At 41.7% G+C, this 27,186-nt stretch overlaps 1 protein-coding gene across 1 annotated transcript in view; it reads right to left on the reverse strand.

The window, feature by feature from the left end:
• Positions 1-165: 165 nt before the first annotated feature.
• Positions 166-27,186, reverse strand: part of SOAT1 (sterol O-acyltransferase 1) — a 30,965-nt gene continuing 3,944 nt past the window's right edge. The window contains exons 3-16 of the mRNA XM_082312565.1: positions 19,168-19,226; positions 13,824-13,972; positions 13,671-13,730; positions 13,134-13,241; positions 11,079-11,361; positions 9,854-9,932; positions 9,204-9,285; positions 8,459-8,504; positions 7,145-7,274; positions 6,634-6,731; positions 6,047-6,145; positions 5,422-5,557; positions 4,439-4,584; positions 166-3,570 (exon numbers count right to left, since the gene is read on the reverse strand). Of these exons, the coding sequence (XP_082168691.1) occupies positions 3,514-3,570; positions 4,439-4,584; positions 5,422-5,557; positions 6,047-6,145; positions 6,634-6,731; positions 7,145-7,274; positions 8,459-8,504; positions 9,204-9,285; positions 9,854-9,932; positions 11,079-11,361; positions 13,134-13,241; positions 13,671-13,730; positions 13,824-13,972; positions 19,168-19,226 (1,532 nt within the window). The 3' untranslated portion in view covers positions 166-3,513. The remainder of the gene's footprint in view (positions 3,571-4,438; positions 4,585-5,421; positions 5,558-6,046; positions 6,146-6,633; positions 6,732-7,144; positions 7,275-8,458; positions 8,505-9,203; positions 9,286-9,853; positions 9,933-11,078; positions 11,362-13,133; positions 13,242-13,670; positions 13,731-13,823; positions 13,973-19,167; positions 19,227-27,186) is intronic.

Raw genomic sequence — 27,186 nt, forward strand, 5'->3', positions numbered from 1 at the left:
ATCAGGAGCCTCAGAGAAGAAAGACACAGGCCAAGGCGACTTTTTTTTCCTCCCCTAATAGCAAAATATATTTCAACTGCTGTAATACAGTAAATTATAAACAGCTCTTCTGCGTGACAGAACACGGTACAGGTTGCATACATGGAACTGCTGGTGCCAGGGCCTGGGCACGCAGCGGCTGCCGGGCCGCCCTCTGCTTGGGCGCCTCTCCCCTGCCACCGCAGTGAAGGGGCAGCGGTGGCTTCTCGGCCCCGGCTGCCGGCACGGGGAGAAGAGAGGCGGCTGAATTCAGCTGGCTCGGAGGTGCTGCGGGGAGCCGGTTCATAACCCTGGTGCCGCAGAGCGCGTGGGCTTGCTCGCAGCTCACGCCGACTGCTGTCCTTCCAGCCCGTCTACATTCAGAAGGTGGGAGCTCAAACAATTCAGTTTTCCTTTAGCGGGTGGACTGAGTCACATCAACCATGCCGTTTCGTATTAAAAAAACAACACATCAGGATTTCCCCCGCTCCCACCATAGCACGTGGCGCATGCCTTTCCCAGATGGCTGTCACCGGATCGCACACAGTTAGCGGCTCAGATGCAGGACTGCTTCGCCTCTGAAGGCTGGAAGCTAAATACCCCAACAGAAAGGGCGTGCGCAGGTTCAGTCTTCCTGAGAACAAACTGTTATCTGCATGAAAACCAGGACACGTTTCCCCATATTAATACTGATTTTTGTGATGTTACTGAGCAAGGAGCTGCAGCTGTACTGGCTGCCACTCAAAAGCCGGAGGCTTCCCACCCCAAAACTGAGGGAGTTACCATGGAAGCGAGCTGCGCAATCCTTGTGTTGGAAAGAACCACAGAAAACAGTATATACTGTTATTAAGAACTTGTAGAGGGCAGGCTGCGAACCTTAGCATTCTCATTATTGACCAGAACAGCATACTGCTAGCTCTGGCACTCACAGCCTAAGAAAAATCAAACAAACGTGGTATAATTGACTCTAATTAAACAAACAATGTGCAAAAGACTTAGTATTTCCCCTCCAGCACTCTTCAGAAAAATGAGGATAAGCCCACATTCAAAAGCAATCAAAAAAGACCCATGAAATGGAAAGTAATCCCAATTGTTAATGCCCTGACAAGGCTAAAAACCTCAACCTGTCAAAAACTACGACTAGTTCCAACCGCTGAGCATCCCTTTCTGGTTGCCTTTTGCTTGCCAGATGCTCGAGCCTGCAGGCTTCAAACACCGAGGATGCTGACACAGTAAAAGCTGATATTCTTTATTAGGAATACGACAGTGCCAGCTGCGAGGGCAACGCCAAAACTTGGCACGAAGTGCGATGATTTCACCTCCTTTTGAGAACACTGGGATGAGCAGCAAGACCTGACACAGGCATCAAGACGACAAGTCAAGTCCCTAACCCATCACACCCTATTTGAGTGCAGTTACATCCGTACCCAAGTGTTTTGAGCACTGCAACTAAGAAGTTCTGGACTGAATTTCATCCTGTACTAAGGAGGTGACAAAGCCTTTTGCCAAAGGGTGGGTTTTTTTTCTTTCTTTTTTTCAAGAAGGAAGCTTAGTTGCTCCAGCACTTCTGTCCCTTCCTCCCACAAAGGGTATGGGGAAAGATTTAGGATTAATCAAACTGAATGAGGATAAAGTAATCCATTTCATTCTCAGGATTTTACATACTAATACTGCCAAGTTTGAGTATATACGTGAACCCCTTCCTCCGAAATGAGCCCAACTGTTTCAACAAACAAGTTTTAGTAGGAGGGATTTTCAGAGGAGAGCCACATACGCAAACACTGTATTTGGCAAGTTTGACCTGACACAATGTCCTTTCTGAAGAGCGGGATTCCTTCTTACAGAAAACTGAAAACCTGGAAGAGTTTAAGCATCGCCTAGCTTTCATGAAATTACTTTTGACTCAGGTTAGTAAAAACAGAAGCCCAAAAGATACTCTTAAGTGGACTGAGAGACAAGTCCATCAACAGTCCCAATACTGCTGGTATCAAATACCTAGGCTGTAGGTCAGTAAGGAAAAGCTGTTACCAAAAAGTGCCAATAAAGAACATTTGAGTAATTCAGAAATCCCTGTGACCAAAGTTAAGGTACCTCCATCAGGTTACCCTCCCTCTCCAATAACGGGAGCTGCAGTTCCAGTAAAACTCGAGAGATACGTACCCAGATAGTATGTAAGTTCCCTTTTGTTCTGTCAGATGCTAATCACAAGGAAACTAAAGGGACTCTGCCTAATTCATAGATGTTTAAACCCCAAATTCACATAACGCTTCTCCCTTTAGCAGCGCGTACGGGAGGATGTCCTACCTCTTCAAAAAGAAGAGGGCCATACCTAGGAAACTGATCTTCACCTGAAGCCCCCACTGACATCAGAGCAGACACAGGCAGATGAAAAAGCAGCTCTGGCTCCAGCCACTGCGTCAACCCTCATTTCCCACCGACGGTGTCAGAAGCTGCTACAATACGTGTTGGCAAGAGGCACCGAGATGTGCTGGCCTATTGAACCGGGCGTAGCCATTTCAGACGGGAATGTGCTATGTACCTGTAAAGCCGATGGCATTTGCTTACGGTTGGGTTGTAGTATTTCAAATCTTTTGCGCTAAAGAAAGCCTTAACAAGTTGTATACCTTAAAGCACCTGCCAAATTAAAGCAAAAGCTCTTTCACAAGTTAATTGTGTTAAAAGAATTGATTATCTGGAGCAAGAGAAAGGAAGAGCTACAAGAAACAAACTATTCCTGAAGTCGCAAGGGCCTTCAGAGAACAAAAATGCTGTAAGTCAGTTGGGAACTTAATGATTACAGAGAAAACAAATTTTCAGTGTAAAAAGTCACATAAAGACTGCACACACTGTGCCCTGCTTCTGAACCTGATTCTCCAACGCAGCCACAGGTAAACTGACAATCCCCTCTCCCTCTGCCCATTGTAAAATACGAGGCAGCCAACACACATAGAATGCAGTTCAAAGCCATCCAGGAATACTTTGGCTATTTTCAGAGCAAGGAGGCAAACATCCTGTTGCTCTGCCACTTGTCTGTGTCACAGCAGCAGACAGGATCACAGAAAACAAGTTTTGTAGACATCCCATTACCAAAAGGGAGAAAAAAAAAAACTGCAAAGGGACAGCTAAGGAAGATGGACGGACGCCAACAATGAGATACTAGCAAATTTGACTAGACTATCGTCCAGAAGAGCAGCAGCTTGGGGGGACCCCTGGATGAGTAGGATTCCAGTAGACTCCACCTTCAGCTCAATGTTTTGCTGGCATGGAAATGGCTCAAAGTAGGACAGCATGTAGTAGATGCTGCCGATGAAGCCTGTGGCAATCCAGGTCAACTGGTTTGCCTCAGTAATGTTTAAAAAAATACAGTTTCTCCCCAATAATCAGGAGGCACAACTTCCCTTAGAAAAAGTCCATAGTGAGTTAGGTCATTGGTCCAAATACTTGGAGGACAACTCTGATCTTCTGTGATGATGACACGGCCAGAGCATACACTTTTTATATCTTGATATGACATGACCATGAACGTGGCTTTAAGTAGTCCAGGAACGTAGGCTGCAAAACATGGAGAGGCAGCAAGTTAGTCACAGGCCAACAGCACCAGCTGTGGTGCGGTCTGCTGAAGTCAAACTTCCCTAACAGGAAAGATCAAACCGCATTTTCACATCCTGCAGTGCTATTCTTATCCTCACTGAACAGTGTGTGGAAGTGTAGCTACAGTCACAACAAGCTGTTTGCATGCCATCCACCTTAACCCTAGTTCTGACACACGAGCTAAATGCTGTGTCTAGTAGCATATCGTATCAAGAAGCCAGTCATTTACAACGGCAAACTCTTTAATTGAGGAGAATCAAACTTAAAATAGTTTGCCTGAGGATACCTTCAGTTAAAACTGAAATCAACTAGCACAGCAAGAAGTTTCATGTAGAACAGAGTCTGATACCAAGAAAACGAGTTACAAGTCAGAGAAAGTAACACCAATAAAACCCCAAACTGACCATTTATAGGCAACCAATTCTCACTGCCACCCACTCTAGCCTGGGAGAGGCACAATAGGCTCAGTTTTTGTGGGCCTCCTAGAAGAGTTTCTCCTGACCTCATTGGCCAAGTGCTGCAGTTCCATTCACACAGCCTGAATGGCCTAGCGTACTCTCAAGTAGTGGCTTATGTCCTCAGAGATGTGGGAAAAACACCCTCAGTTTCAAGCAGTGAAATACCATCAGCACAGAAAAAGCGCCAATGAAAGCACTTTTGTTAGAAAAAGCTTTCCTAGATTCTCTACAGTTTCTACACTAAATAACTCCTAATGAACAGCACGCTGCCAGAAAGGCTCGTGTCATTTAACATCTGCACTGTCCCCACAGCAAGAAAGGACAGGCCACTGGCATGGTCAGTTATCCCACAGGAAAGGTCAGTCACTCACGTTTTCCATAGGACAGTACTGGCGGGCGTACCACTCCTGGCTATAGAGGCAAATGATGACACCTTGGCCCAGGAAGAGGGACGTCCACATGATCACGTTCCAGATGGGCCCTTTCCGACGGTCATTCAGGATGAAGTTGAAGACCACTGGAAAGAGGTGAAACGAGAAGCATCATTCAGAAACAAACTCGGGATTAAAGAATCAGAGACCAAGTGATTTCACTGGATCTTTCCCTCCCTTCACTTAATCTCTGAAGCAACAAGCCTGCTCTGTGAGGTCAGCATTGTGCAAGAAAAACTGATCATGCTTGGCAGTACAACAAACACTATGAGTTGATTCTGACATTTACTTCCAATAAGTTTGCCAACAAGCTGGCCCAGCTGTACGCCTCTGGAGATCAGTATTGTTTGTGTTACGCTGGTGACCAAGACATGCTGGCAGAGGTGGCCTAGAGCCCTCTAACTCATGCTAACTCAAAACCCAAAGTGAAATGCAAGAGGTCTAACTTCTAAATGCGATCTCTTCCTCACTGCAGTAGCAAAGTAATACTTGTCTTACACTATGACTTTAAAGAGGAAGACTTCCAACCTGCTGACATACAGCAATTCAACTAAGGCTTGGCAAAGAGGAACCAGTGCTATTAAAATATGTACAGTGTCACATGAGCAGCAGTATATCATATATAGCTCTCTTCTTCTCCATCAATACCTTGCTCATCTAACTTCCAAGCTTGCAAACCCAGTGTGTGTATGTATATCTATCTATATATCTTTATATATATATACATTTACTGAGCTACTTAGCTGCAAAAATCCATTCACAAAGTTTGGACCCACAAATGCAACTCTTGGACAAGAAACAGTTCTGTGTGTTAGTGCCTATAAAAATAACTAGCATCATTATCAGAAGGGCAAAGCACGCTTGTTTAAAAAAAAAGCCACAAAACCCCCAGCCCACTCACATACTCTCTCCTGGGAACTTACTTCCAAAGCACATAAACAGGAAAAAGAGAACTGGATAGAAGTAGCCGAAGCAGATGCTCAGAACATATTCATGCACGGCAGCTGATACTGTGAAGACAGATAGCATAGCTGCTGCTTTGAACTTCTTACCAAAAAACTGGAAGAGAGAAGAATACCAAGCATTATAAGCTCTTCTGCTGTGGTTTTAGTTTGGTTGTTTCAATATCGTCAATATTTTTTTTTTTTTTTACCTGAGCTAAGAAGGGCCTCCTCCGGCCAAGAGGCATACATGAAATAAGTGCTTTACAGAGTACCTTGGATTTTAAGTGGTTTTCTTCAGGCATATTTCTGGTCTCCTGCATAAGTACTCAGGTTGAGCCCACTCATAGCTCATAAAAACAGTGCAACACGAGTTCAGATTGAGTAATCCTTACACTCTTAGGTCTCAGACTCATATTTTCCACACATTAAGGACTGGGAAATGAGCAACGGATCTCTAAAAAGCACAGTGGCTACCCACAACAGCTGAGGCAAGACATTTTTGTGCTTCTCAATGGACAGTGACGCTGCACATTGACAAATGTACTGTCTTGCTCGGTGGTTAAATGTTTAATTAACAAAAAGAATACATCTGCTTGTTACTCACCCAAAGGAAGTCCCTGTAGGCATAGTAATAGAGCCAGTCATGTACTACCACGTTCCAGGTTCGGTAGTAGTTTGCATAGGAAGTGGAGTTCCACCAGTCCTGAAAGCACAGTTGAAAGAGTGTAAGTCTAATTAAGCATAAAACATTCTACAGGTCTGTTAGGTATAAAGTTGAAAAATAGCGATCAGAATAACACCAAGCTAATATAACAAGTTGCACCAGGAAATAATGCATTCCATTGCACTTTCAATATTCTATTCTGTATATCAAAGTTTGGTTTTATCCCAAACTGCAGTGGCTGACATGATAAAAGAATAAAAGAGTGATAACAGAGCTACTGGGTAGGTCTGGTGGCTGGTTCTGTTCGTGCACAGGGTATATTACCTTAAAAACAATTCGGACTGCCAAGTAGAAATCAGATCTGTTCTACGGCACAGCAGCAAACTTAAGCCCTAACAGCACAGCACAAGCAAAACCCCGTGGGTGCTTTGCTTGGTAAAACAATCTTCAGTTTCCTTTTCATTAGGAAAATGAATTTTAGAAGCTTTATAAAGCTTGCTTTATAAACTACAAATCCTTTGTCTTACCTTGTAGAACATCCTATCTGCGAAGCGCAGCATCTCAGCAAATGCGTTAAGCCAACAGTGAAGGAATGCAAAGAAAACCAGGAAGAGAATCAGGACACCTAGAAACAAGGTAGATTCAGACCTGTTTTGTAGCGTCTTCTCTCAGCTATAAGCAAGAACACATAATGCAGTCAAGACTGTTCTTATAGGCACTGACACAGATGAGCTTTGTGCTACCTACACAAAGAAGTAGAAGTATTTCAGTTGCTCACCACACCAGGTCATGCTTACCCCAGAGGGCAACAGCAAGGTTGCCACAGAGCCTAGAACTTGGCTTTGAAGATAGTTAAATTCAAACTCAGGCTTTGATTTTGTGCTGCTGACTCCGAAGTTTTACACCACAATGCTGAAGTCTGCCCACAAGACCTCCTTTACTGATCTCTGCCTATCACAAATGCATCTCATATGAAGGACTTCCCCTCCCTTCTGCCTCTTCCATAAAGATATAGTCACTCACAAATCCAGGTCGTACCTGGCAGAATGGAATTGAAGATACAGAGGACCAGTCCTCGAAGATTGAATGTTTCTTGACTACTGTTGCGAAACTGAGGAATGCAGAGTCTCACAAAGATGTAGTAGGCATAGAAAAGCGAACCGAGCACCTAGAACCAAAAAAGAAAGTCTGACTCCATAAGAGAAAGGCACAATTAACACATCACCACTTGACAGCTCTAGCAGAGGAACAGCAGCTGCCAACACAAGTCAAAATAATTTATTTTACATTGCTGCTAATAAACTTCCCTAAGGGTCCAGGCAGAAAGTAAGCCATAGCCATCTCTGTAGCATGTTGACAGCCAGGAGCAAAATCTACTTGTCTTTTCTACTACAGCAGCTGTAAGTTTCTCCTAGTCCTATCAGCTCAGAAGTTATGACACAAAAGATTTGTGCCAATGCCAAAGTAAGTGGGGAAAAGTACCCTGTGATGTAGGTCCAAGACAAGGGCAGAAATAATTGAAAAAATACTTACTGTAGTTAAATCTAATATTAAAGCTTACTTTTCTTTTATCCCAAAGGAGAGGCTTACAAGCCAAATCACCTCAGGCCTTCTCTGGCTCATGAACCCATGTTCTGGAAGTTGAGGTCAAAATGCAAATCACTGCTTTAAATACTGACTGCTGTAAGCCAGGTGTGTGCTTTGTCACCCTCTTTTATCAAAGAGTAAGCAGTCAAAGGCCTTTTCATGCTTTGTGGGTTTTTTTGTTTGCTTGTTTTGATTTTTGTTTTGGTTTGGTTTTTTTATTGTTTTGCTTTTTAAACCATGAATGCCTTGTGTGACAGTAAAAGTTTCAATCACACAAAGCCATTACTTGGAAACACATCCACAAGAAGCAATTGAAGCTCATGTCCAGACAAATGTGAAGATCAGGTCAACCTTGAGCCCAAATAAGCACTGAAGATTTGGACTCCAGGCCTCGTTATTTCAAAATCGGTCTGAATATCTGCAGACAGGTAACTGTGCCAGTGCATTACAATACAGCATCAGTGTAAAGAAAGAGGGCCAGAGCATAGATATTGCACTCCCCACACACACATGCAGCTTTTGTTTGTATGGAATGGAGTCTAAAGGCTTGTTTAAGCAAGGACTTTTTTTTTTTCTTTCCTTCTTCTTTGACACAACCGTTAGTGCAGCGAGATCACTGTTTCTTTTTTTTAGTCACTAAAAAGTATTCTTGTCTGGTAAGCCCATGCCAAGTAAACAGTGATTTAATGCCAAACGGAAAACTGTTTAGCAACACAGTTTAGATGATCTCTGAAAGTGCATTCTTCAGAAAGCTGCACTACTCACCTGTGCAAACTTGGTAGCTACATAGCCCCATCTTATCATGGGATTCCTAGGAAAAAGAACACATGATATCATATCTAAACAGGACCTCAGAGCAGCAAAACCCTCCCTTCAGTTATTGACTTTACTGACCTGTACTCTGAAAAAAATCTGGTTTTTGAATTCCAGAGTTCTTAATCTCCTGACATTCAAGAGATGTCTGCCCAAATTGCTGGTTCCTCACTTTCAACTACAGCAGGACAACTATGGCAATTCCATAAATGGAAAAGTATCTGGAGGGCAGCGTTATGCAATTACGTAGGAGGTAGTGATCTGCCCGATAGTCATGTAAAGGACTGCTGACTTGACACTCTCAAAGTGCAACCCAGCAAAGTACAGGAAAGTTTGCGACTTCCTAGTTTTAAAGGCTTCAGCCTACCTCCTCAAACTCAAGAGACAGGGCTGCTTATTAGGACCACATAAGACAACACACAAGCCTACTGCAGGAACTGTGTGTCACTAGATATTCAGTAGCAAGTTCTTAATTTGTTTCACTTCAAGTGCACTTCCCAAAGAAATAAAACCAGAACTGTAAAGTCAAAATACTATTAGCGTTAGAGTTTAAGTCCTGCTCTTGCCAGGTTACTGACTTAACCACACCTTTATGAAAGCTCTAACTCATAAATTGAATAGATCACATTCAGGGATGCTTAACATTGGCTTCAGTTTTTAGACTGCTTTAATGTTCTATTAGCGTTGCTCACATTACCTGGGATAGTTGTCTCTGTAGATGAGGGTGGGAGCAAAGAGGAAGTACAGGTATTGAGAAATTCTGGGAATAGGTACTGTGCCTGGAAGAGGGGAGATTAAGAATAAAACAAACTAGACTTATCAGATTGAATCGCCCCCCCCGAAGCATAGTCAACAAGTGAGGGTGACTAACAGGTAGTGCAGCGCTAACCCCTTGTTATCACACTTCCTTTCCTCTGAGGGAAGATGAAGCTGTAAGGCCTGTATTAACATGTGGGTTCATGTTCTGCTCTAGCATGCCTTGCTGAAAGAGCTTCTGTGCTTCTACAATTGCTGTCATTTCAACTAGAGCACTGAACTGGGGGTGTGCAGGCAGCCTCCACACACCTTTTTCTCCTAAAAGCAGAAATAAGGAGTCCTGTTGAAGCAAGACTTAAGACAGAGATGACTTCGACCTGAACAACAGTCTAGCTCATTGCCTATTACCAAATTAAAAGGTTCAGGCTGAAATTATGATGCAGAAGGTCAGCCTAGAGCCTCATCACCTGCCATCTAAAGCCACCTACTCAAATCCTACCTCTCCAATTCATGAGGGGAGCTCAAAGCAATGGAGGGAAAACAAGAGCTGGTTATGCACTGCTGTCAAAAACAGTAGGGCAAATTACTCACTGGACTTGTCCTTTACAGAGGACAGGACTCTGGGTACATTCTCCCGGACAAATGAATGAGCCTTCATAACAAGACGTACCTGTAAGAGCACGAGAATATCAGTTTAATATTCTCACTTTCTCAACTTCCCAATAAAGACTGGATCAAGTATTTTAAGGCAACACCTTTAACATCTTTGTTTCTCTCCAATTTACCACTTTTACAAGGAAAGGGCTGCTTCCTCTGCCCACAAGCCTGTTTAACTGACATGGATTTAAAACACTGCAAGGTGAAACACGCAGTAACAATCATGACTCAGGAGAGTCAAAAGACATCTCATTTACACTCACAGGACCACAGCATACGCAAGGACTCTGAATCACACCAGTAAGTCAGTAACCAACTAACATTAGCTTAAAATTGACACAAAAAAACCCCTACGTATTTCAATAGGCCAGTATGTTTCAAAGTCTTGAAACTGACTCCTTGAAGCCAGATGTGTTCTACGGCAATTACCACTACATTGGAATAAGGTGGTGCCACACGTAAATAGTCCCTGAAGGGCCCAAAGGAGGGCTAGTCCAAAGTTAATTCTTCAAGCCTACACTTTCATCTCTAACCATCCTTGTTTTAACCTGATGGTCTGACCAGTCCTCCACACTCCTGAACTCTTCCACCTCTTCTCCCAAAAAAGAAAATTCCACTTTCAATAAAGTTCTGACTACAAGATAAAGATAGATGCTTCTTGGGAACAGAAAGGGAAACAGGCACCACTTGTTGACTATGTACTTCCCTTTGTGTGGGTTTTTTTGGTTGGTTTTTGTTTGTTTGTTTGTTTGTTGGTTTTTTGTTTTGTTTTTTTTTTTTTAAAAGAGGACTGTCACAGCTTCCTTCTGAACTATGGCACAACAGGTTCTTAAAATTGGTTTTAAGTATTTAGCATCCACAAGACAACGAGAAATAAATGGAATTTCAGCCTTGAAGTATGTTCAGAAAAAAAAACACAGTAAAATCTGAAATACAGGGTAAAAAAACTCAAGCGGTTTCCAGATCAAGATGTTTACTATCTACTTTTTCTCATTAGACTTGCTGCATGTAAGTCTATCTTCAAGTCAAAGACAAACTCCATCCACAGCCCTGGCTTAATGTAATGAATAAAAGTAACACGTGACTCCTTAGGAAAAAATACCCTTTCCATTTTGAAAACAAGACTCAATATATCCAGAGATACTGGATAAGGACCTACCTGTTCCAGTATTACAATAAAACGGGAAGCTGGAGGCAGGGCATATGATACAGCAATATAGGTTGGTCCAAACCCAAGCCCGGCTGTTTGGAAGAGCGTGAACAACATCCCATAAAAGAGAGAGCGGAGTACACGATGGGAGGAACTGCAGTAGCCTTGGGCCCACCAGACGAAAAGGTTGTATGGAACAGTAACTGTGGCACAGAACATGCACAGCCAAGTACAGAAGACGACTGGGAACTTTCCAAAAACAAAGACCAAGAGATCAAATCCTAGGACCAGCCTAGAAGGCACAAAGAAAGAGACAATATTCAGTGCCCATTGTTTCCTTAGAAATACTTCTACTCCATTAAGTGGCTACAAAATGCAAAGCTTCCAGATCACAATTGTTTGACAGTCTGGACAGAAGTGACTGGCAATTTTCAGCTCAGAAACAGAGGGCTGTCTGTGGCAGATTTAAGTGACCACCCACAAGCACATCAGAAAATAAGAGATGAAGGACTCATGCCATCAATGCTGTCAGGCACAGCTTACCTTCAAATCCCACAGGGCTTAAGCACATCTTTAAGATCAGCATGTGCTTTAAGAATACGCTCAAGCTCATCCCTGCTAAGAACAAGCACATGACTAAACGATCCACTGCTGAACCAGGGTCCAAAAAGAGCTTTTGGGGAGCACTCCCAAGACATCATCACTACTACGTTAAGAATCGGTTCTTCCCAGGAGTTTAACACCTAAAGAGAGTTTTTCCCCACCTCTATAGGTGTGAGGTATTTTAACATCTAGCACTCAAACCTAATTTAATTCTGCTTTGTGAAAACTGTAGGCATTCCACATGGATTCAGTTTACAAGTCACCCAAAAGGCTTAGGGTCATTAGATGGTCAGTCCAAATATGTCCACGTGGTGTGCACCAGGTACTTTATTTCATTAATCAAGCTTAAACCATAAGGACATAAACAAAAGGATGTTCAACTTTACTGGCTATCAAAGTCATCAGAGCTTACTCCTATGCAAAAGCAGCTCTTCTAAACCAAAGTCAGAGAAGAAGGTAGTACAGAGTACACCAACACAATTTATTTGTTCTCATGTGGAGGTTCAATTGCAAACTGGATCCAAATCATCAGATCTAGCTGACAGCACAGCAATGATTTTTTTTTTTTTAAAGTAATCAGAGAATCCAGCCCTATTGAGGGTGTTGATTTTAGAGGTAAATACCTATTCTCCCCCAATGTCTATACACTATTAAGTCAGGATCAGCTAAATAATATTCAATAGTGCACAAGCCTTTTCTTATACCTAGACAAGAGGGACAATTATTATCATCGAGATACAGCTCTAGTTTTGTACACTGAAGATCAGATAATCAGCAAGATAAACATGTAATCCTACTTGTGTACATGGGATACAGCTTGCCCAAAAGATACTATTTAAAGCAACAAGCAAGCGTGAGGAAAGCAGTCTTTCACAATCTTGTTCAGAACTCGCTACCTGCAAAGCACAACCTTAACAGAGACTGTGCCAATATCCTTGAGATTTTTTTCCCCAGGAAAAACAAGAAGGTCTATTTTTATTTAAGCACAAGTACGGTGTTCCAGAACTGTCATTTTTAAACAGAGGAAGGACTGCTAAAGTATTTAAAGTTTCTTCTAAACACAGTCCTCTTGCTTCAAGCAACACAAGCAGCTGAAGGTTACTCTTTCATTAAATATATTCAACTAGCACAGTCCACATTCAATGATGACCCCTGCCTTTTGCCAGCCTCGTGATGAACTAAGCATGTTAGGCCAAACTGTGCCAGCCATAATTCTCATGGAATACACCAATCTGTAGGATTTTCCCAACATCTAGCTATCTGATTTGAAATGACCATATCCCCTCAACAGGAATTCCAGCACATATTTTAAGTATGTCAAGTTGAACCCCCCCCCTTCCAACAACATCCCAAGGAAGGATTCCCCCTTCTTTCTGCACCATTCTACACTTTCACATACCTCTGGTGCTTTGGAAGCAAGCATTTCCCAGCCCTGGTCCCTGTCTTCCAAAGCATTCTTACCTTCCTTCATCAATGAAGTCTACTAAAAGCGTGCTGAGGATGAAGACAATGAGAAGAGCGATGAACATGTGGTAGATCGTCCTGATGTGACTCACTTCAAACAGCTCACTAAGGGAGAGATTCAAATGCTATCAGGCCATTTGCATAGCACATCACATCTCCAGTATGTTAGCTTTCAAAGTGTTTCACAGTAAGGTAAGATGACACCACTGCCAATCCAATTCAAAAGACTGAGGTTAACGCACAATTTGGGTGCCAGTCTACACAGATGCTTCCTCAGTTTATCCTCAGACAAAGGATAATTAGCCATTATCTTAGTGGTACTGAGGATTGTAATTAAGGTTTACATTCGGGAAGCCTGGGAGCTGTAGTAGAGATGTTTTAGAAAGAAACAGAGAAGCTTAAATGGATTAATCCACTGGGGTTTGAACATAAGACCGCGGGTGGTGGTGGGAAGAGTACCCCAAAGCAAAGGCTAGTTAATTTGCTGTCAAGGGTATTTTCAGTCAATTTAATGGAAAATGTGAAGTTACTCACTCCAAGAGGGACCTTCTGGCCATAAAGATCTTCCCATGTTCTGGAGGGGCCCTCAAGGTCCTGCAAACAAAGAGGAGAACATTTGAGACAAGGAAGGGAACAAGGCTTCCAGGAAAAACACTCTGTTATAGGGACAGCTTAAAACTGACTTACTTGGCTTTGTGCAGTTCCTTCTCTGAGCAGGAAGCTGGGAAGAGGGAGGCTGAAGATGAGGAGTCCAGGAGTACTGACTTTGCTACTAAACTGTTCACAAACTCTGTGAAGTGACTGTCCACTTCCTTCATGAAAGCTGGCTTCAATTGCTGATAGAGTAAAAACAGAGCAGAAAATTGTTTAACTCCCTGTTTACATTTTCATAAAATATTTATATTCCTTTTTATCTTGGAGCAGGACAGAGCAAGGCATCAAGAAAATATTCCTGTACCATGTGCCAACAGTTGGAGCCAACTTGGACGAATCAGGGGCTGATCCTGGCCTGTTCACACACCTCAGGCCAGAGGACTTTGAATAATGTTTACCTTCTCTATCAGACACAACACAGAGGAGAAAAGTAAACATACTGATCTTCATCTATATCTATACCTATCTATCTATATATCTATATCTGGAGTGGCAGGTATTTCACATATTTTATGGTGCCAAGAAGGTTGAGCTAAACTTAATACATGATCCCCAGAAAACATTTCTGAATTTTAACCAGAGTTATCCCAAGTTGAATCTTCTATGCTACCTTTTCTTCAGGCAGCTTTATACAGGTTATCTTCTCTATTATAGCCAGTTGTGACTAAGTTGTACCATTTTTAGCCTATTCATATTTTTCTCATTTTATTAGACAAAGCAACTTTTGAAGCATCTGGTTTACTATAGACCTTGACTTCTAAGGGTGCATGAAAAACCGTCGATGAGCATCCCCTCCCCCCCATCTTTTTGGAAAAATGCACTGATACAGTGCAAAAAAAGGACATAATCAGCTGTGGATAAAGCATAGGCCACCCTGGTCAAAGACTGCTTGCTTCACCTGATAAAGAGTTTCTTTTCTAGAAAGGAAAACATTACTTAACCCTCCGAATAATAAGTTATCCAGACAAGGACTATAATTCATCTTCAAAAGGCAGATTATAAAATGCTAAGATGTTTTCATATGCCATTTGTCTTGCCTAGAGCACATGGAATTCATTCCTGTATTTTCCTGTCTGCAGTATAGTTGGATCTGCTATTTAGTCTCATAACATGAACTTTCAAAGACCTGATCTCCCAGACCCCAGGCCGAGTTTTAAAAACTAGATGCATTTAGAAGAAACTGAGTAATAAAATGTTCAAAGTTACTTATTCTGCAGAAACTGCCACACTGAGGTCTGCATAGCTCTCTGCTGCAGTGCAAATTCTCTTACTCTTTATATACAGAGAGGATCCTGAGATTTGCACAGTGGTACAAGTGTTATTCTTATGACTAGAAAAAAAGCAGGCAAAATGAATTCCCTCAAGGAAAGAAAAAAACAACATGTGTTCACTGTATTACAGTGAGGACTCTGGGAATCTAAAGATCCTAAGATCTCTGGCACTTCAGAAGAAAGTGATTTATAAGACTTCTGAGAATTCAGTTCCATAACGTCAAGTCCTCAGACACCAAATGGTTTCCCCAACACTTAAGCCTAGTGATGAAGCATGGCTGAAAGCTAACCCCTGAGTTCCTGAACCATAAGCCTTTCTAGAATGCTCTGTCAGATAGCCATCATCTTCAGCACAGGAGAGAGGCAAGTTTCACGAAATTACTTAAAATCTAACTGCATACTGTGCTTTGGTTTTTTATGCAAGTGTCTATTGGCAACATTTGTCTGACCATCCTTTTGCCTGGGATCTTTCAAGTTTGCCTCCAGATTCAAGGCCCAAGTCTTCCTACCTGATAACTACGTATTATTTCCTCTAGTCTTCCTACTGATCAGCTGCTTAAGCAGCACATATGTTGCCCTGATCACCTTCAAGAATTCCCGACCGCTACCTACTTTCTAATCTTTAAGGCTGAAAAGTAACAAAACCAAGAAATCCATTTTCAAGGGGGGAAAGAAAAAGCCTGGAAGTTGTGCACAAAAGTGATGCTTCCTTAAAAGGGCATTTGTGGCACTTGAGCTCATTTGTCAGTAGGTGTTTGTGTTTCAGTGCTTAACTATTATGCTAAATAAAGCTGCAGCAGCATTGTTTTTGCTAAAAAGGAACAGGCACGAGGTCTAAGAAAAGAAGGAAAAGCCAGATAACTGAAATAGTATCTGTTAGCTCTAAGCTGCAGCAGTGATATGTTTGCCTCTTACACAGACCTCTTTCCACAGCTATGTTTTAAGTCTCTTTCCACTGATGGACACTTGTCATCCATGATATATCCTTCATTTTCCAAGCACGCTTGGATTGATTTTATACAGTACATGACCCAAAAAACTAAGCTAAAAAGCCCTCTCTAGAAGCAAAACTTGTAGGCTAACAAAGTATATTAATAGATGATGTATTCTTACAAAATGCTACTGTCTAATGCGACAACAGCCAAGTAAGCAAGTTTAACTCTCTAGCAGGAAATACAAGACAGTCTGAAAACAGACCACATAAACTCAGAAGACCCTGAAGTCAAGATGCATCAGAACCTTACATTCCTCCTGTTTCATAGTGGTCAGATCCAGAGAGATCTCTTGAAACAGAAACTGCAGTAGGAGAAGGAGCAGATTAATATTTAACTTAATAAAAACATTTTTCCCCTATATGGCAGCTGCCAGTATAGAATAAACAAGCTTCACCAGTGCTTAATGAAACAGAAGGTCTTAGCAGCTGGCTACTCTTAGATATTGCTTTTCTGGGAGGCAGAGAAGATGATTGTATCTGCAAGAGACATGGACTTGTTCCTTTAAAAACAGGAGAGAAAAAAGAAACATTGAGTACTTTGGAACTACCACCTGTAACAGAAGACACTGGTGCTCTCCGATGCAGCCTGCTTTTACAGCATGCATGCACATATCCCTACCAAAAAAGTCAAACAAATTCCTGCTCCTCTTGGAGTGCTCAAATTTCCATCCCAAACAAAACACTCCTACCAAAAACCTGTCTTTTTTTTTTTAAGTCTCTCCCCTTTTTTCAGTCTAATCTCCTCTCAGCAAGAGTTTAACAGAAATTATTTCCTGAAACTACCTCTTCCCTTTAGTTAGCACTCTGCTGAGATTGCCTCCTCCTAAAACAATCCTCCAGGGCTGATATCAACATATGCATGTGTCTGGATTGGGAGAGCAGGGCATGGGTTCTCATTAAATAAAATACAACCAGAGCACAGACCCTACAGTAATTGTAATTCTGTACAACGTATCGTGCTATATTATCAGCTATTACTACTGCCATTCAAAGGGCAATCTACTTGAGCAATTGCCGGAGTAACTGTTAGTGCTCAATAAGCGAAGTGCATTCCACCCAGTCACCAAAGAAATGAAACTTAAGAGAACGCACCTCCCACCAGCCTTTACTATGACAGGGCATGGATACACAGATGGCTTTGTTGTAGCCTCCCCCAACAGACAGCACTTAACCAAGAGTTTCCTAAAATATGCTTGAAGTCTCAGACAAGGAACTGGGCAGATCCACTCAGCTATCACCACGAAGTTTTAAACAAAAGAATCAGATCATTACAAAACCAAAAAGGCGGGACAAGTATGAAAAGAACGCTATGCCATAAAAAGCAGAAGCTGGCCAATAATTGATGAGAAGTCAGAGAAAGTTGAGGGAAGTAACCCTGTAGCTTACAAAGAGAAAGTTGCAAAGAGTTCCCCAGCATTTTACTCATTCTAACAAATTTAGTAATTTTAGTCACTGAAACATGACAACATCCAGCCCTGACCAAGTGACAGAACACATCATTCTCAGTGCAGTTTAGGATGAACAAAGGACTAGATTTTCAGACTGGACTGCAGATGCATGAAGGAATCCTATGCATGCATAACACCTAGCACCTACAATCCCATTTAAATCAGTAGGAGTTGTCAGTGACCAGCACTTTTTGGAAGTCAAGCATCTGTCTAGACCTCAGATACCTATCACCTAAAGGTAAACTGCAATTCAAGCCTTTGTACAGTGGTTCACACAACAAAAAAGCCAGGCACTCCAGGAATTCTCAGGAATTTTGCGGTAGATGGCGGTTTTTACTTAACCTTATAGCTATTATTGTAGCTTTGAGGCACATTAAACAAATTTGCAAGCTGACTAACTCAGGGTTTAAACCCTAAACTCCCCATGTTTTGGGAGAAACTTTAGTAATTCAATTGACACTGCTGGTTTTCAACTCTCTTTGCAGATAAGAAATCACTTTGTTTACAAACTAGCGTGTCTCAAAGCTGGTAGTCAGGAAAAAAATTTAGAAACAAGAGGCATTCCCAAAGAAAGAAATCCAAGATCAAGTAGCCCCCTTGCAACCAACTAGTGTTCCCTGGAACTTACAAAGCTACATGTGCTTAACGGTCAAAGCTTTCTCATGCAAGCATCTGTTGCCAACATAGTGATTTGCAGTGGCTGTTTTGTCTGCAGAGAAAAGATATGAGGCTGGCTCTATCAAATCCTCAGCAAGAATCATTCAGAGAAGACAACGTACAAAATACATTCTTGAAAGACACCCTTTGCAAAAGACACTTAAATGCACTTTAGTTATATCTGTTATAAATAACACCACCTATAGAGGTGAAAAAAAAGACTTTTAAACAGGAAAATATCTCAAAGGTGCAAGATATTGTTCTCTGTCTTATAAGTATCCACCCCCTAATAATCACATAAGGGTGGCACAATTACATTACTTCATTTTTACCATGGAATTCTCTGCAATAAAACAAAGCAAGAGCGCAGGACGATTCGCCCTGAAGAACACGCGTGCTACAAAACAATGGTTAACAAAGAGGGTGCAGTTCATTGTTAGCTAACTTCATTTAATTTGGGCATAAATCACCCCAACATAAGCTAAGACAATGGCAGCTCACACAGAGACAGATGACATTAGAAATACCTAGTGCTATTTTCTTTGAGGATATTCCTCACTGACAAAAAGAGTGGGACCAAGGCTCAAGAGGGTCATCTCCACAGCCAGGGCTGTGGGATACAGGCTACATGCTGACCTTTACTCAATGGATAACAGGACACAGAGCATTTTAAAGCCTAAATATGCAAGCAGGCTAGCTGATAATCACGCTGTCAAAAGTTAGTGGTCAGGGAAGTTCCATTTTATTTACAGGCCTCAAAGTTCATCCTTATCTTCGGACTTCAACCTATTGGGGTCAAGTAAGACAGAACTGCATTTGATAATACTACCTCTCTTGTGCAAAGTCAGAAGAGAGGAGGAGAAGAGAAAGAGGGCTGTATAAGAGTCACTGCACTCTAGCTATGACTGAAGAGGGATATTTATGTTCCAGGACTAGTGACTCTCCAAAAGACATTCAGGATCAATTACCCCACTCCTCCCCACAAGCAAGCATTACAGTATATTTACCTCAGCTTCTGCTATTAGCTGCATTTTCCTTGTTATCACATGGTCGACATCAACCCGGCCTAAGGAGAGAAAGCAAATATTTCACATTTGCATTTTCAGTGATGCAAGCTGCATGTCTGAAAACACAGAAAGCACAACATACAGTAGCTCAGTCACTGATTTTTCTTTAGTGCTTTTGACTTCTAATAAGGTCCCAGTAAGTCCAAAGCTAAGCTGCAGGAAATTCATCAGCTACGATCAAGTATTTTAAACAGCCATTTAGGATCACAGCACTATAAGGCAGTCAACAGCTGATAACACGCTGGATTTTTGAAAGCTTTATTTTCCATCAGCAACTCTGCAAATCTTCCCAAGGTCCCTAAACACACTCAGCCTTGAAAGAGCAATTAGAACAACCCTTAGAAGGTCATATCCAAGTGTGCTGACCTTTTATCAGAGCTTTATCTTACACACAGTGAACTAGACCTAAGAGTAGGTTGTCTGGAGGTCTCTACATTGCCAATAGACAAGTCACGACTACCCATAAAATACCATAACCAGTTCTGAAGACAGGCTAAATGGCAAGCTGGAAGGTTATCCTGTGTTCAAACCTGGCTACTCCCACTCCTTTTATCTCCCAGGAAAAGTACTAGGTATCAGTCTGACTGTATTCCTCAATAGGTTTTATCGCTTAAGCAAACAGTCAGGTCTAACCGTGCCATGATCATCATCTGACTTTTATCATTACCAATACCATTGGCTAATATGTAAAGCCTCAAATATCACCTTTATTTTGCATAAAGAACTATACACATCTGAGATGCCTCTATTACATCAAGAGGAACAACATACACAAATCAGACATTTCAGACTAGTTGAGTTTTAAGACAAGGTTTGTCTGCAATGGTTGTAGAGTGCCGGCAAGCCAGCTGATGTTTCACTTCGCCAATGAGAACGACAACACAGAAGATAAAGTTACTTGAAACAGAGAGTCTTGCACACGAAGGAAAAGCAAGATTAAAGCAGCAATATCCACCCACCTAAAATACTAGTCAGGGTGAAAAGATAGCAACAAACCTTGCCTTGTGCGTGTCCTTTGGCAATTATAGCTACACCAGTCCCTTACACAGTAACACATAACTAGCATGACAACTTTCACGTTCAGTTTCTAAGACGACTTTCACATTCAGTTTCTAAGACAACACTACCACTTTGAGAAAGAGAAGACACTGAACTGTTTCTTTAGTAACTTTCCAATGAAGCATGAGCTAACAGATTTGCAGTAGAGTTGCTAATGTTGTGTTGCTGCATGACAAGACAACAGATTCATAGCAATATGACAGGTCACAGTGCAGCCTCCTTGTCTTGCCCCACCTGTATGTGCACAGCCTATGCACACAAAATGCACAGTGTATTGTTTTAATAGAAGCAAGTGCTTCTGTAATGCACACTGGTCTGAAGATGCTCTTATGAGCAACCAGTTGTAAGAAGTTTAGATAGACCTCCTTCAGAGATTACTCCAATTCCAATACTGGAGAAGAGTTAAATGAAACTAAGAGACTTTAATGAAGCTATGCTCAGTTCTTGGCATTAATTTCCCCCTCCACCCCAATCAAGAAGGAAGATCAGTTTTTTGTCTATAAAACCTGCTACACAAGCTATAGACTTAACAACAAACCAGCAACAACAGCCTACTACTTAGCAGCCTTGTAATGCAACAATAAACAAGGAAACTGCTTAACACCATGAATTTCTGGCTGCATGCAAAGATCCATTTTCACAAAAATAGAATTCCTGGTTGCTAAGCATCTCACCTCCAAGACAAAGAAAGCTACCTCAGCATTTAAGCTCATCATGCTGTAACACTTGCCGAACAACAGCAGTTTGGAAAACAATTCGAGAGGAGAGTGCAAGATACCACTAGGGAGTCCCTTGTCCCACTCAACTCGTGCACTTTGCTGGTCTCAAATGAATTCCCTCACTCTCCCCTAATAAATAATAAAAAAAACCCCAAGTTGTTCCACAAGCAGAACTGTATCCACTTCATATCATCCCAATGGCTCTACTCCCTCACTGCACCACTCCACAACTGTATTAATAGCCCCCTCCCCCCATCACTACTATGCTACGAACTGTCTCGTGCTTACCTGCTAGAAAACAAACCAGACAGAGCTGTTGAGCTCAAAGCACAATTACCCTTTCCTGCAGAAAAGTAAGAATTTGTCACTTATCCAGCTGCCAGTCTTCAAGATTATCAAGTTTGCTTGAAGCCATCCAACACAGCCAAAGAGGACAGGACACATGAGACTTAAGGGACTGCACTATTTCCTTTGTAAGCTAAGCTAAAAATAAATAACCACTGCTTTGACCACGTATTTCCTATCAGATCTTACATTCAAAGTCTCCGTTATAACTACCCAGGAGTGGCTCACTTTGGAAATAAAACCCCTTTTTTGACTTACAAGGCCTTAAAGATAGATACAGTTTTACAGATACCTAATGTACAGCTTTAATGGTTGTAAAGGAAATGAGGCCATTCTTTGACCTGCTGACTTTGTAATTGCTAAATTGTATGCAGCGTCCCTCCTATGACTTTATTCACCCACATACCAGTGCATATGGACAGACTAGACTAGAAACACAGCATCTTTTAAAAGGCTTTAAAATCAAGATCTCCATGTCTTTATTATATGCATCTCATAACAAAGTAAAACCACCTGTAAGCTTGTTGCTTCTTTTGCAGAACAAAGAACCTCCTATAGAAGAAAACCCACCCCAAAACAACTCATTCTGCTGTGTTGCATTGCCCCATAAACTCAAGCTGTGTCACAAGGCAGATACCAGAGAACACAAACTCATCATCTTCTTGAATCACTCATCTTCTGTTGTGCAAGCTGCTACTTATGTTCTGTGAGGTCATTTGAGAGGAGAATCATCACATGATTTTGAGTCTAAAAGGAATTGTACACTGCTGAGAAGTCCAAATTTTCATTTTCCTTTGACAATGAAAATGAAGACTGGATCCCTCTGTATCACTTTGGGATTGCAACATCATTATAAAAATGGACTCAAGGCTGCATAATACAAGGAAGCACACCTTAGCATTTAAAACAAGATGGGATACGCCTTAAGAAAATGGGAAATATATTTAAAGCCATACGGAAGAAAATCTTATTTGAAGACTAGTATGAAATAGTAGCAAATTTCACAGGAGACTGAAGCAGGGTTTGCTTTGAAAGAGCTTTGCTCACAGGGAGAAGTTTTAACTTAATGAGACTTGTGTTCCCTTCCCATGAAAGACATTGATAAGATCTTTATCTAGCTAACCACTTGTCTTGTGCTTGTAGAAACTGATCCTTGTACGATGCAACACCTCTGCACAGCCCAAACTCAAAGCAGGTTCAAAAGTCAGAAGAAAAAAAAAAAAGCAGCAATTTAAAAGTAAGCTTTGTTCCCGTAAGAAACCAGGCTCATAAAAGATCACCTGAAGATTAAAAAAGCTTTTTATTGTTGTAAACTTGAGCAACTTAAGTTTCACAAAGATTTACAAACTACCTTTCTTCAAGGATCTCATTGTTCCTTTTTCAACCTACTCTTGTACATGTTACAGGCAAGTGACATTTGAGATGACTGGAGAGGCATCCCATTCATATGAGCTGTTAGGGTTGCAGCTTGGGATCCAACAAAAACAGCTTCTACAGAAGACACTAGCCAGCACTCTACTAAGCAAGCTCTCAAAAATTAACTGTGTTAAAATGCATTAATTTTATTTAACCGCTACAGTTTGCAATTACCACCAAGGGCACAAGTGGGAATAAGTCATTTGAGTAAAGCCGTGGCTTCCGTGCAGTGTTACAGTTCCAGCCTGCAAGGACTTCACCAGCCACAGAAGCTGCCTGCAGCCCAGCACTCTGAGCCATTGCCACTCAAACCGTTCCTGCATTGTGGCAATAACCTTATTATTGAGCAGTTAGAGCAACCCAGGGAGACTACTGCTATCTAAATCCCTGCACAGAATTCAAGATAAAAATGCCTCTTCGCAGAAAAGCTAGGAAAAGCACACAAACTTCAGTTTATTGCCACATGTACTTCAAAAAAACACACTTCTCAGAACAACCAAGCACGCCACTCACAGTTCAGAAGCATATTTCCCTAATGATGTCAGGATCTGTTTAGCTTCAGGATCTTCATGTAAAGTCAGATACAAACTGTATCCAATACTGCCCTTCCCTAAAAGAGTTTAAAAATATTATCTTCATTATTTCTTGATCAGACAATTTACCACTCACGAGGTTAAAGCAACACAGGCAGAAGGATTTCCTATTACTGTTGGATACCTGGATTCAAAGGCTCCATCTTTAGAAACGCTGAAGATCTGATCTGAAGGACAGCAATGTTAAAGCCAACCTAGTGCAAGGCTACTGTAAAAAGGGGAAATCTTCCATATCTGGTACAATACAACATACGTTAATAACTCGATGTTAATAAGCCTTATTCTGACTTGTGGTAATTTATTTGGCCACTCAGCAGATAGAGGCAAGTTATGACTAGATTGCTGCCAGAGCTCAGCTGATTTGCTTAAAGAATGCACAGGCCATAGGTCACTGCGCTGCAGTTGGGGAAAGAATTCAGTTAAAAAGTTATTTCTACAGGGACATGGGACCCAAACAGTCTCTTCACTAGCAGGAGAGAACACTAGCATTCTCTACATCATGCCAGCACGTCCACAGACACTTCACAAGAAGCTGCTCAGCCTTCACCAAACCCACAGGCTGCAAAACATGAGAGCACCTAGAATTACCAGAATTCACCTAGTCTCAGACAAGACAGCTCTGTTGCATCCATCTCCCTGAAACACACCCAAGAAACTCAATTTAAGCAGTTTCAAATTCATTAATCCCTAAGAAATAGCCTGTTGATACATTGAACACTTATTGCTGTGAGTCAGACAGCAAACACTAAAGCTTTCCAAATTGCTCCCTGTTTTAGAGCTCCCTCCTCCTACACCTATCAGTAGGCACACACAATTCGTGCAGCTTCATGAACTTTTGCACTGAGAATGATCAATAGTAACCTCTTCACTGAAAGATAACAACCCCTTTTTAAGACCAGCGTTACCAAACAGGCTTACTCACACCAAAGAAAGATAGGCCACATAGCTTGTTTGCAGATCAGTTGCCAGAGACACTTCTAATCCTTTTCTGATTTCCGAGAAAACAAGGGCAGACTCCACAACCATCAGTTTACTGTTTTGAATGGTCTAATGTCAGCATTTTAGAGGCACTCAGATACATGCTTAAGAGCCATGTCCTGTCTAACCTTTTAAGATCTGCCCATCCAGTTTCTATTATGCTCATTCCAGGTAAGTTTTCCTGCAACTGGCACCGCCCAATATCAATATTGCATTAAGCGGAACAGTTTTATATTTATTTATGTATCTTCAGCCAAAAACATGTAAGACTACTCTTATTAAGAAAGCCCAGCTTTTGACAGGGGATTATTGCTGCTTAGATCACCTGTTGACTCTATGCCAGGACCAAATTAGTTGTTTAATTATGACACTGGAGCCAATTCAAGGAGGAGAAGTGATATATGAGACTGAAGTTCAGCTACTCTGTCAAAGTGAAATTGCAGGCTGAATGATTACAAGATTCAAATACATCAAAGGACAGAAGAATTCTTCTGGCAATCTCAAAGCTATGAATATTTCCAGCTAACTATAAATTTGGGGGTACTTCAGTACAAACTATTCAGTCTTAGAACTCAGCAAGCAATGAGACAGTTTTCAGCAGCATTGATGAGGCAAGAAAAAAAAAAACCTAAGCTATATAAATGGAAGAGTCAGACCTAATGTAGCTCTAAAGCCAATATATGGATTACAATTATTCCTCTAAGCAAGTTCAGATCAGCCAATGCGTTTGAGTTTTAATAAAGAAAGGATTAACAGTCGAGCCGTTTCTGTACAAAGTTCACACACTTCTGGAAACAAATCAATTGGCCCTTGACACATTAACTCTTAAGTTAAAAAGCAGATGGCATTTACTAATCAGGGAGGATCGAGGGTGGGAAATCACATTACCGATTTAGTTTTTCTACAGAAATAATTGCTACAAAGACACTACGTATTTACTTCCATACAAGATATTGTCTTGACCCGGCTAGAATCCCTTGGCTGCAACAAACATGCATCTTGTCTAAAACTCTACACAACACCCAGTGTTAAGATGCCACAGCGTAAAGAGGATGTTGCCAGACACAGCAGATCATTAGCCTCATGCTGCCTTTGTACACATCAGGACCAATGCCTTAGAAACAGCTATTCAGATGGGAATGGCTAGGACAAAAGAAAGCCAGAAAAAAAAGTCTATGGCTACTCTTTTTGAGAAATTCTTCCACCTCAGCTGTGCTGTCACAGAAAGCCCCACCTACTCATGCAAGTATACTGGACTACATGAAGAGGCCACTATCTGGAATACGTGAACACTTCAGTGTGTAAAGCTTCAACCTTTGTGCCACAGAGGTGCTGATCCGTACAGAGGATGGATGACCCACCGTACAGAGGAATTCCTGACCAGAGGGATGCGTCTCCCTCCTGGGGCTACAGTGTGGTCAGACTCATGCCTCCTACCTCCCTGGGGCATTCCTGTTGTCCCCATCACTGCGCTGAGCAAAGAGTCTGCAAAAACTGGTCTCTTTGTGACACTTCTGCTGAATTGGCAGCAACCCTGGAAGGTAAGAGGCACCTAATCTTAACTAACCAGGATTCCTCCCAACTGTCCTTGCTGTCGTTCACTGCAGTTTGTACTGTATTAAAACGCACTGCATTGTTCTAAGCCAACCCACCAGGTACATGTACACACATGAAAGCTCAGTACAAGAGATCTACCCCAGAATGTTTACGTGCTACGCACCTGCAGTATCTCACCTGCAGTGACATTACGCCACATCTCAGAGGTACTAAAATGAAAGGCTTTTAAAGACAGGCACACCCACCTATCAAGTGCTAATTATCACAGCTATATTTATTCTTTACCCACAAGCTTGCAAGAACTCAAATTCATGCATAACAGTTAAGGTGCTTCCATAGAAGTAGAAGTCTGCTTCTAAACCCATCATAACTGTTTTCCAGTAGCCATCAACTCCTTGCAATTTTCTAAAAACAGCATTAATGGAAAAATCCCATTTGATTCAATTAAAACAATGGTACCACCAACAGCTTAAAATCCCAGTTCTCTAAGTAGTTTGTGGGGTGCCTTTCCCTCCAACATATTTTTTTGCAAGAAGAAATCTGACTTGTCCTAAACTTCAATTTGCTTCAACTCCCATTTAGGTTGAAAGAAGTACTGTGAAAGATTGACAATATTCAGAAGCATACCGGTAAGAATTACCTCCTTAAGTCGCTGGCACCAGGGTTTGGAACTTACACTCGCATGGCACATTGTGATAAACTAGTTTAGCTTTTTGCTTATTCCATCTCCCAAAGAGAAAGGAAACAAGCTGCAATTTCATTGCTAACCTCCTTATCACTAGGCTGGAATGTGATACAGCATAACCCAGGAGTCTGAGACAGTCACAGTATCCACAGAGTCCACAGGCAAAACCAGTCAAGCTGCCACACAACTGTCCCTGCAAATCAAGGGACAGAACATATGCAGCAGTGACCCTTCCACAAAGCCAGCTATAAGCCACATTACTTTTAAGGTGACCACAATATAAAGGAATACAAACCCAACTGGTTATTGTTCTATTACACCTTTTAAGGCAGCCAAGGTTGAGACTGGATAGAAGGGAGCTGTTCTGACATTAAGGGAGCCCCACAGGAGCAGAGAATCATTCTTTGTGGCATCCTACCTCCACCTGTCTGTCAGGATGGATACACCAGCTTAGCCCATTTCGTTCAACCATTTCATTCAACCTTGAGAAAGCCATGTACTTAAAGCTTGTAAAGGAAACAAGATGAAGTCCCCAGAAAAAGCATTTACCAGATTATTCAAAATTGTTGTCAAGATGCATTTGCACCATTTACAGCATTAAAGCCTC

Source organism: Platalea leucorodia (genome assembly GCF_965183815.1).
Source record: "Platalea leucorodia genome assembly, chromosome: 5".
In the NCBI taxonomy this organism is placed as follows: Eukaryota; Metazoa; Chordata; class Aves; order Pelecaniformes; family Threskiornithidae; genus Platalea; species Platalea leucorodia.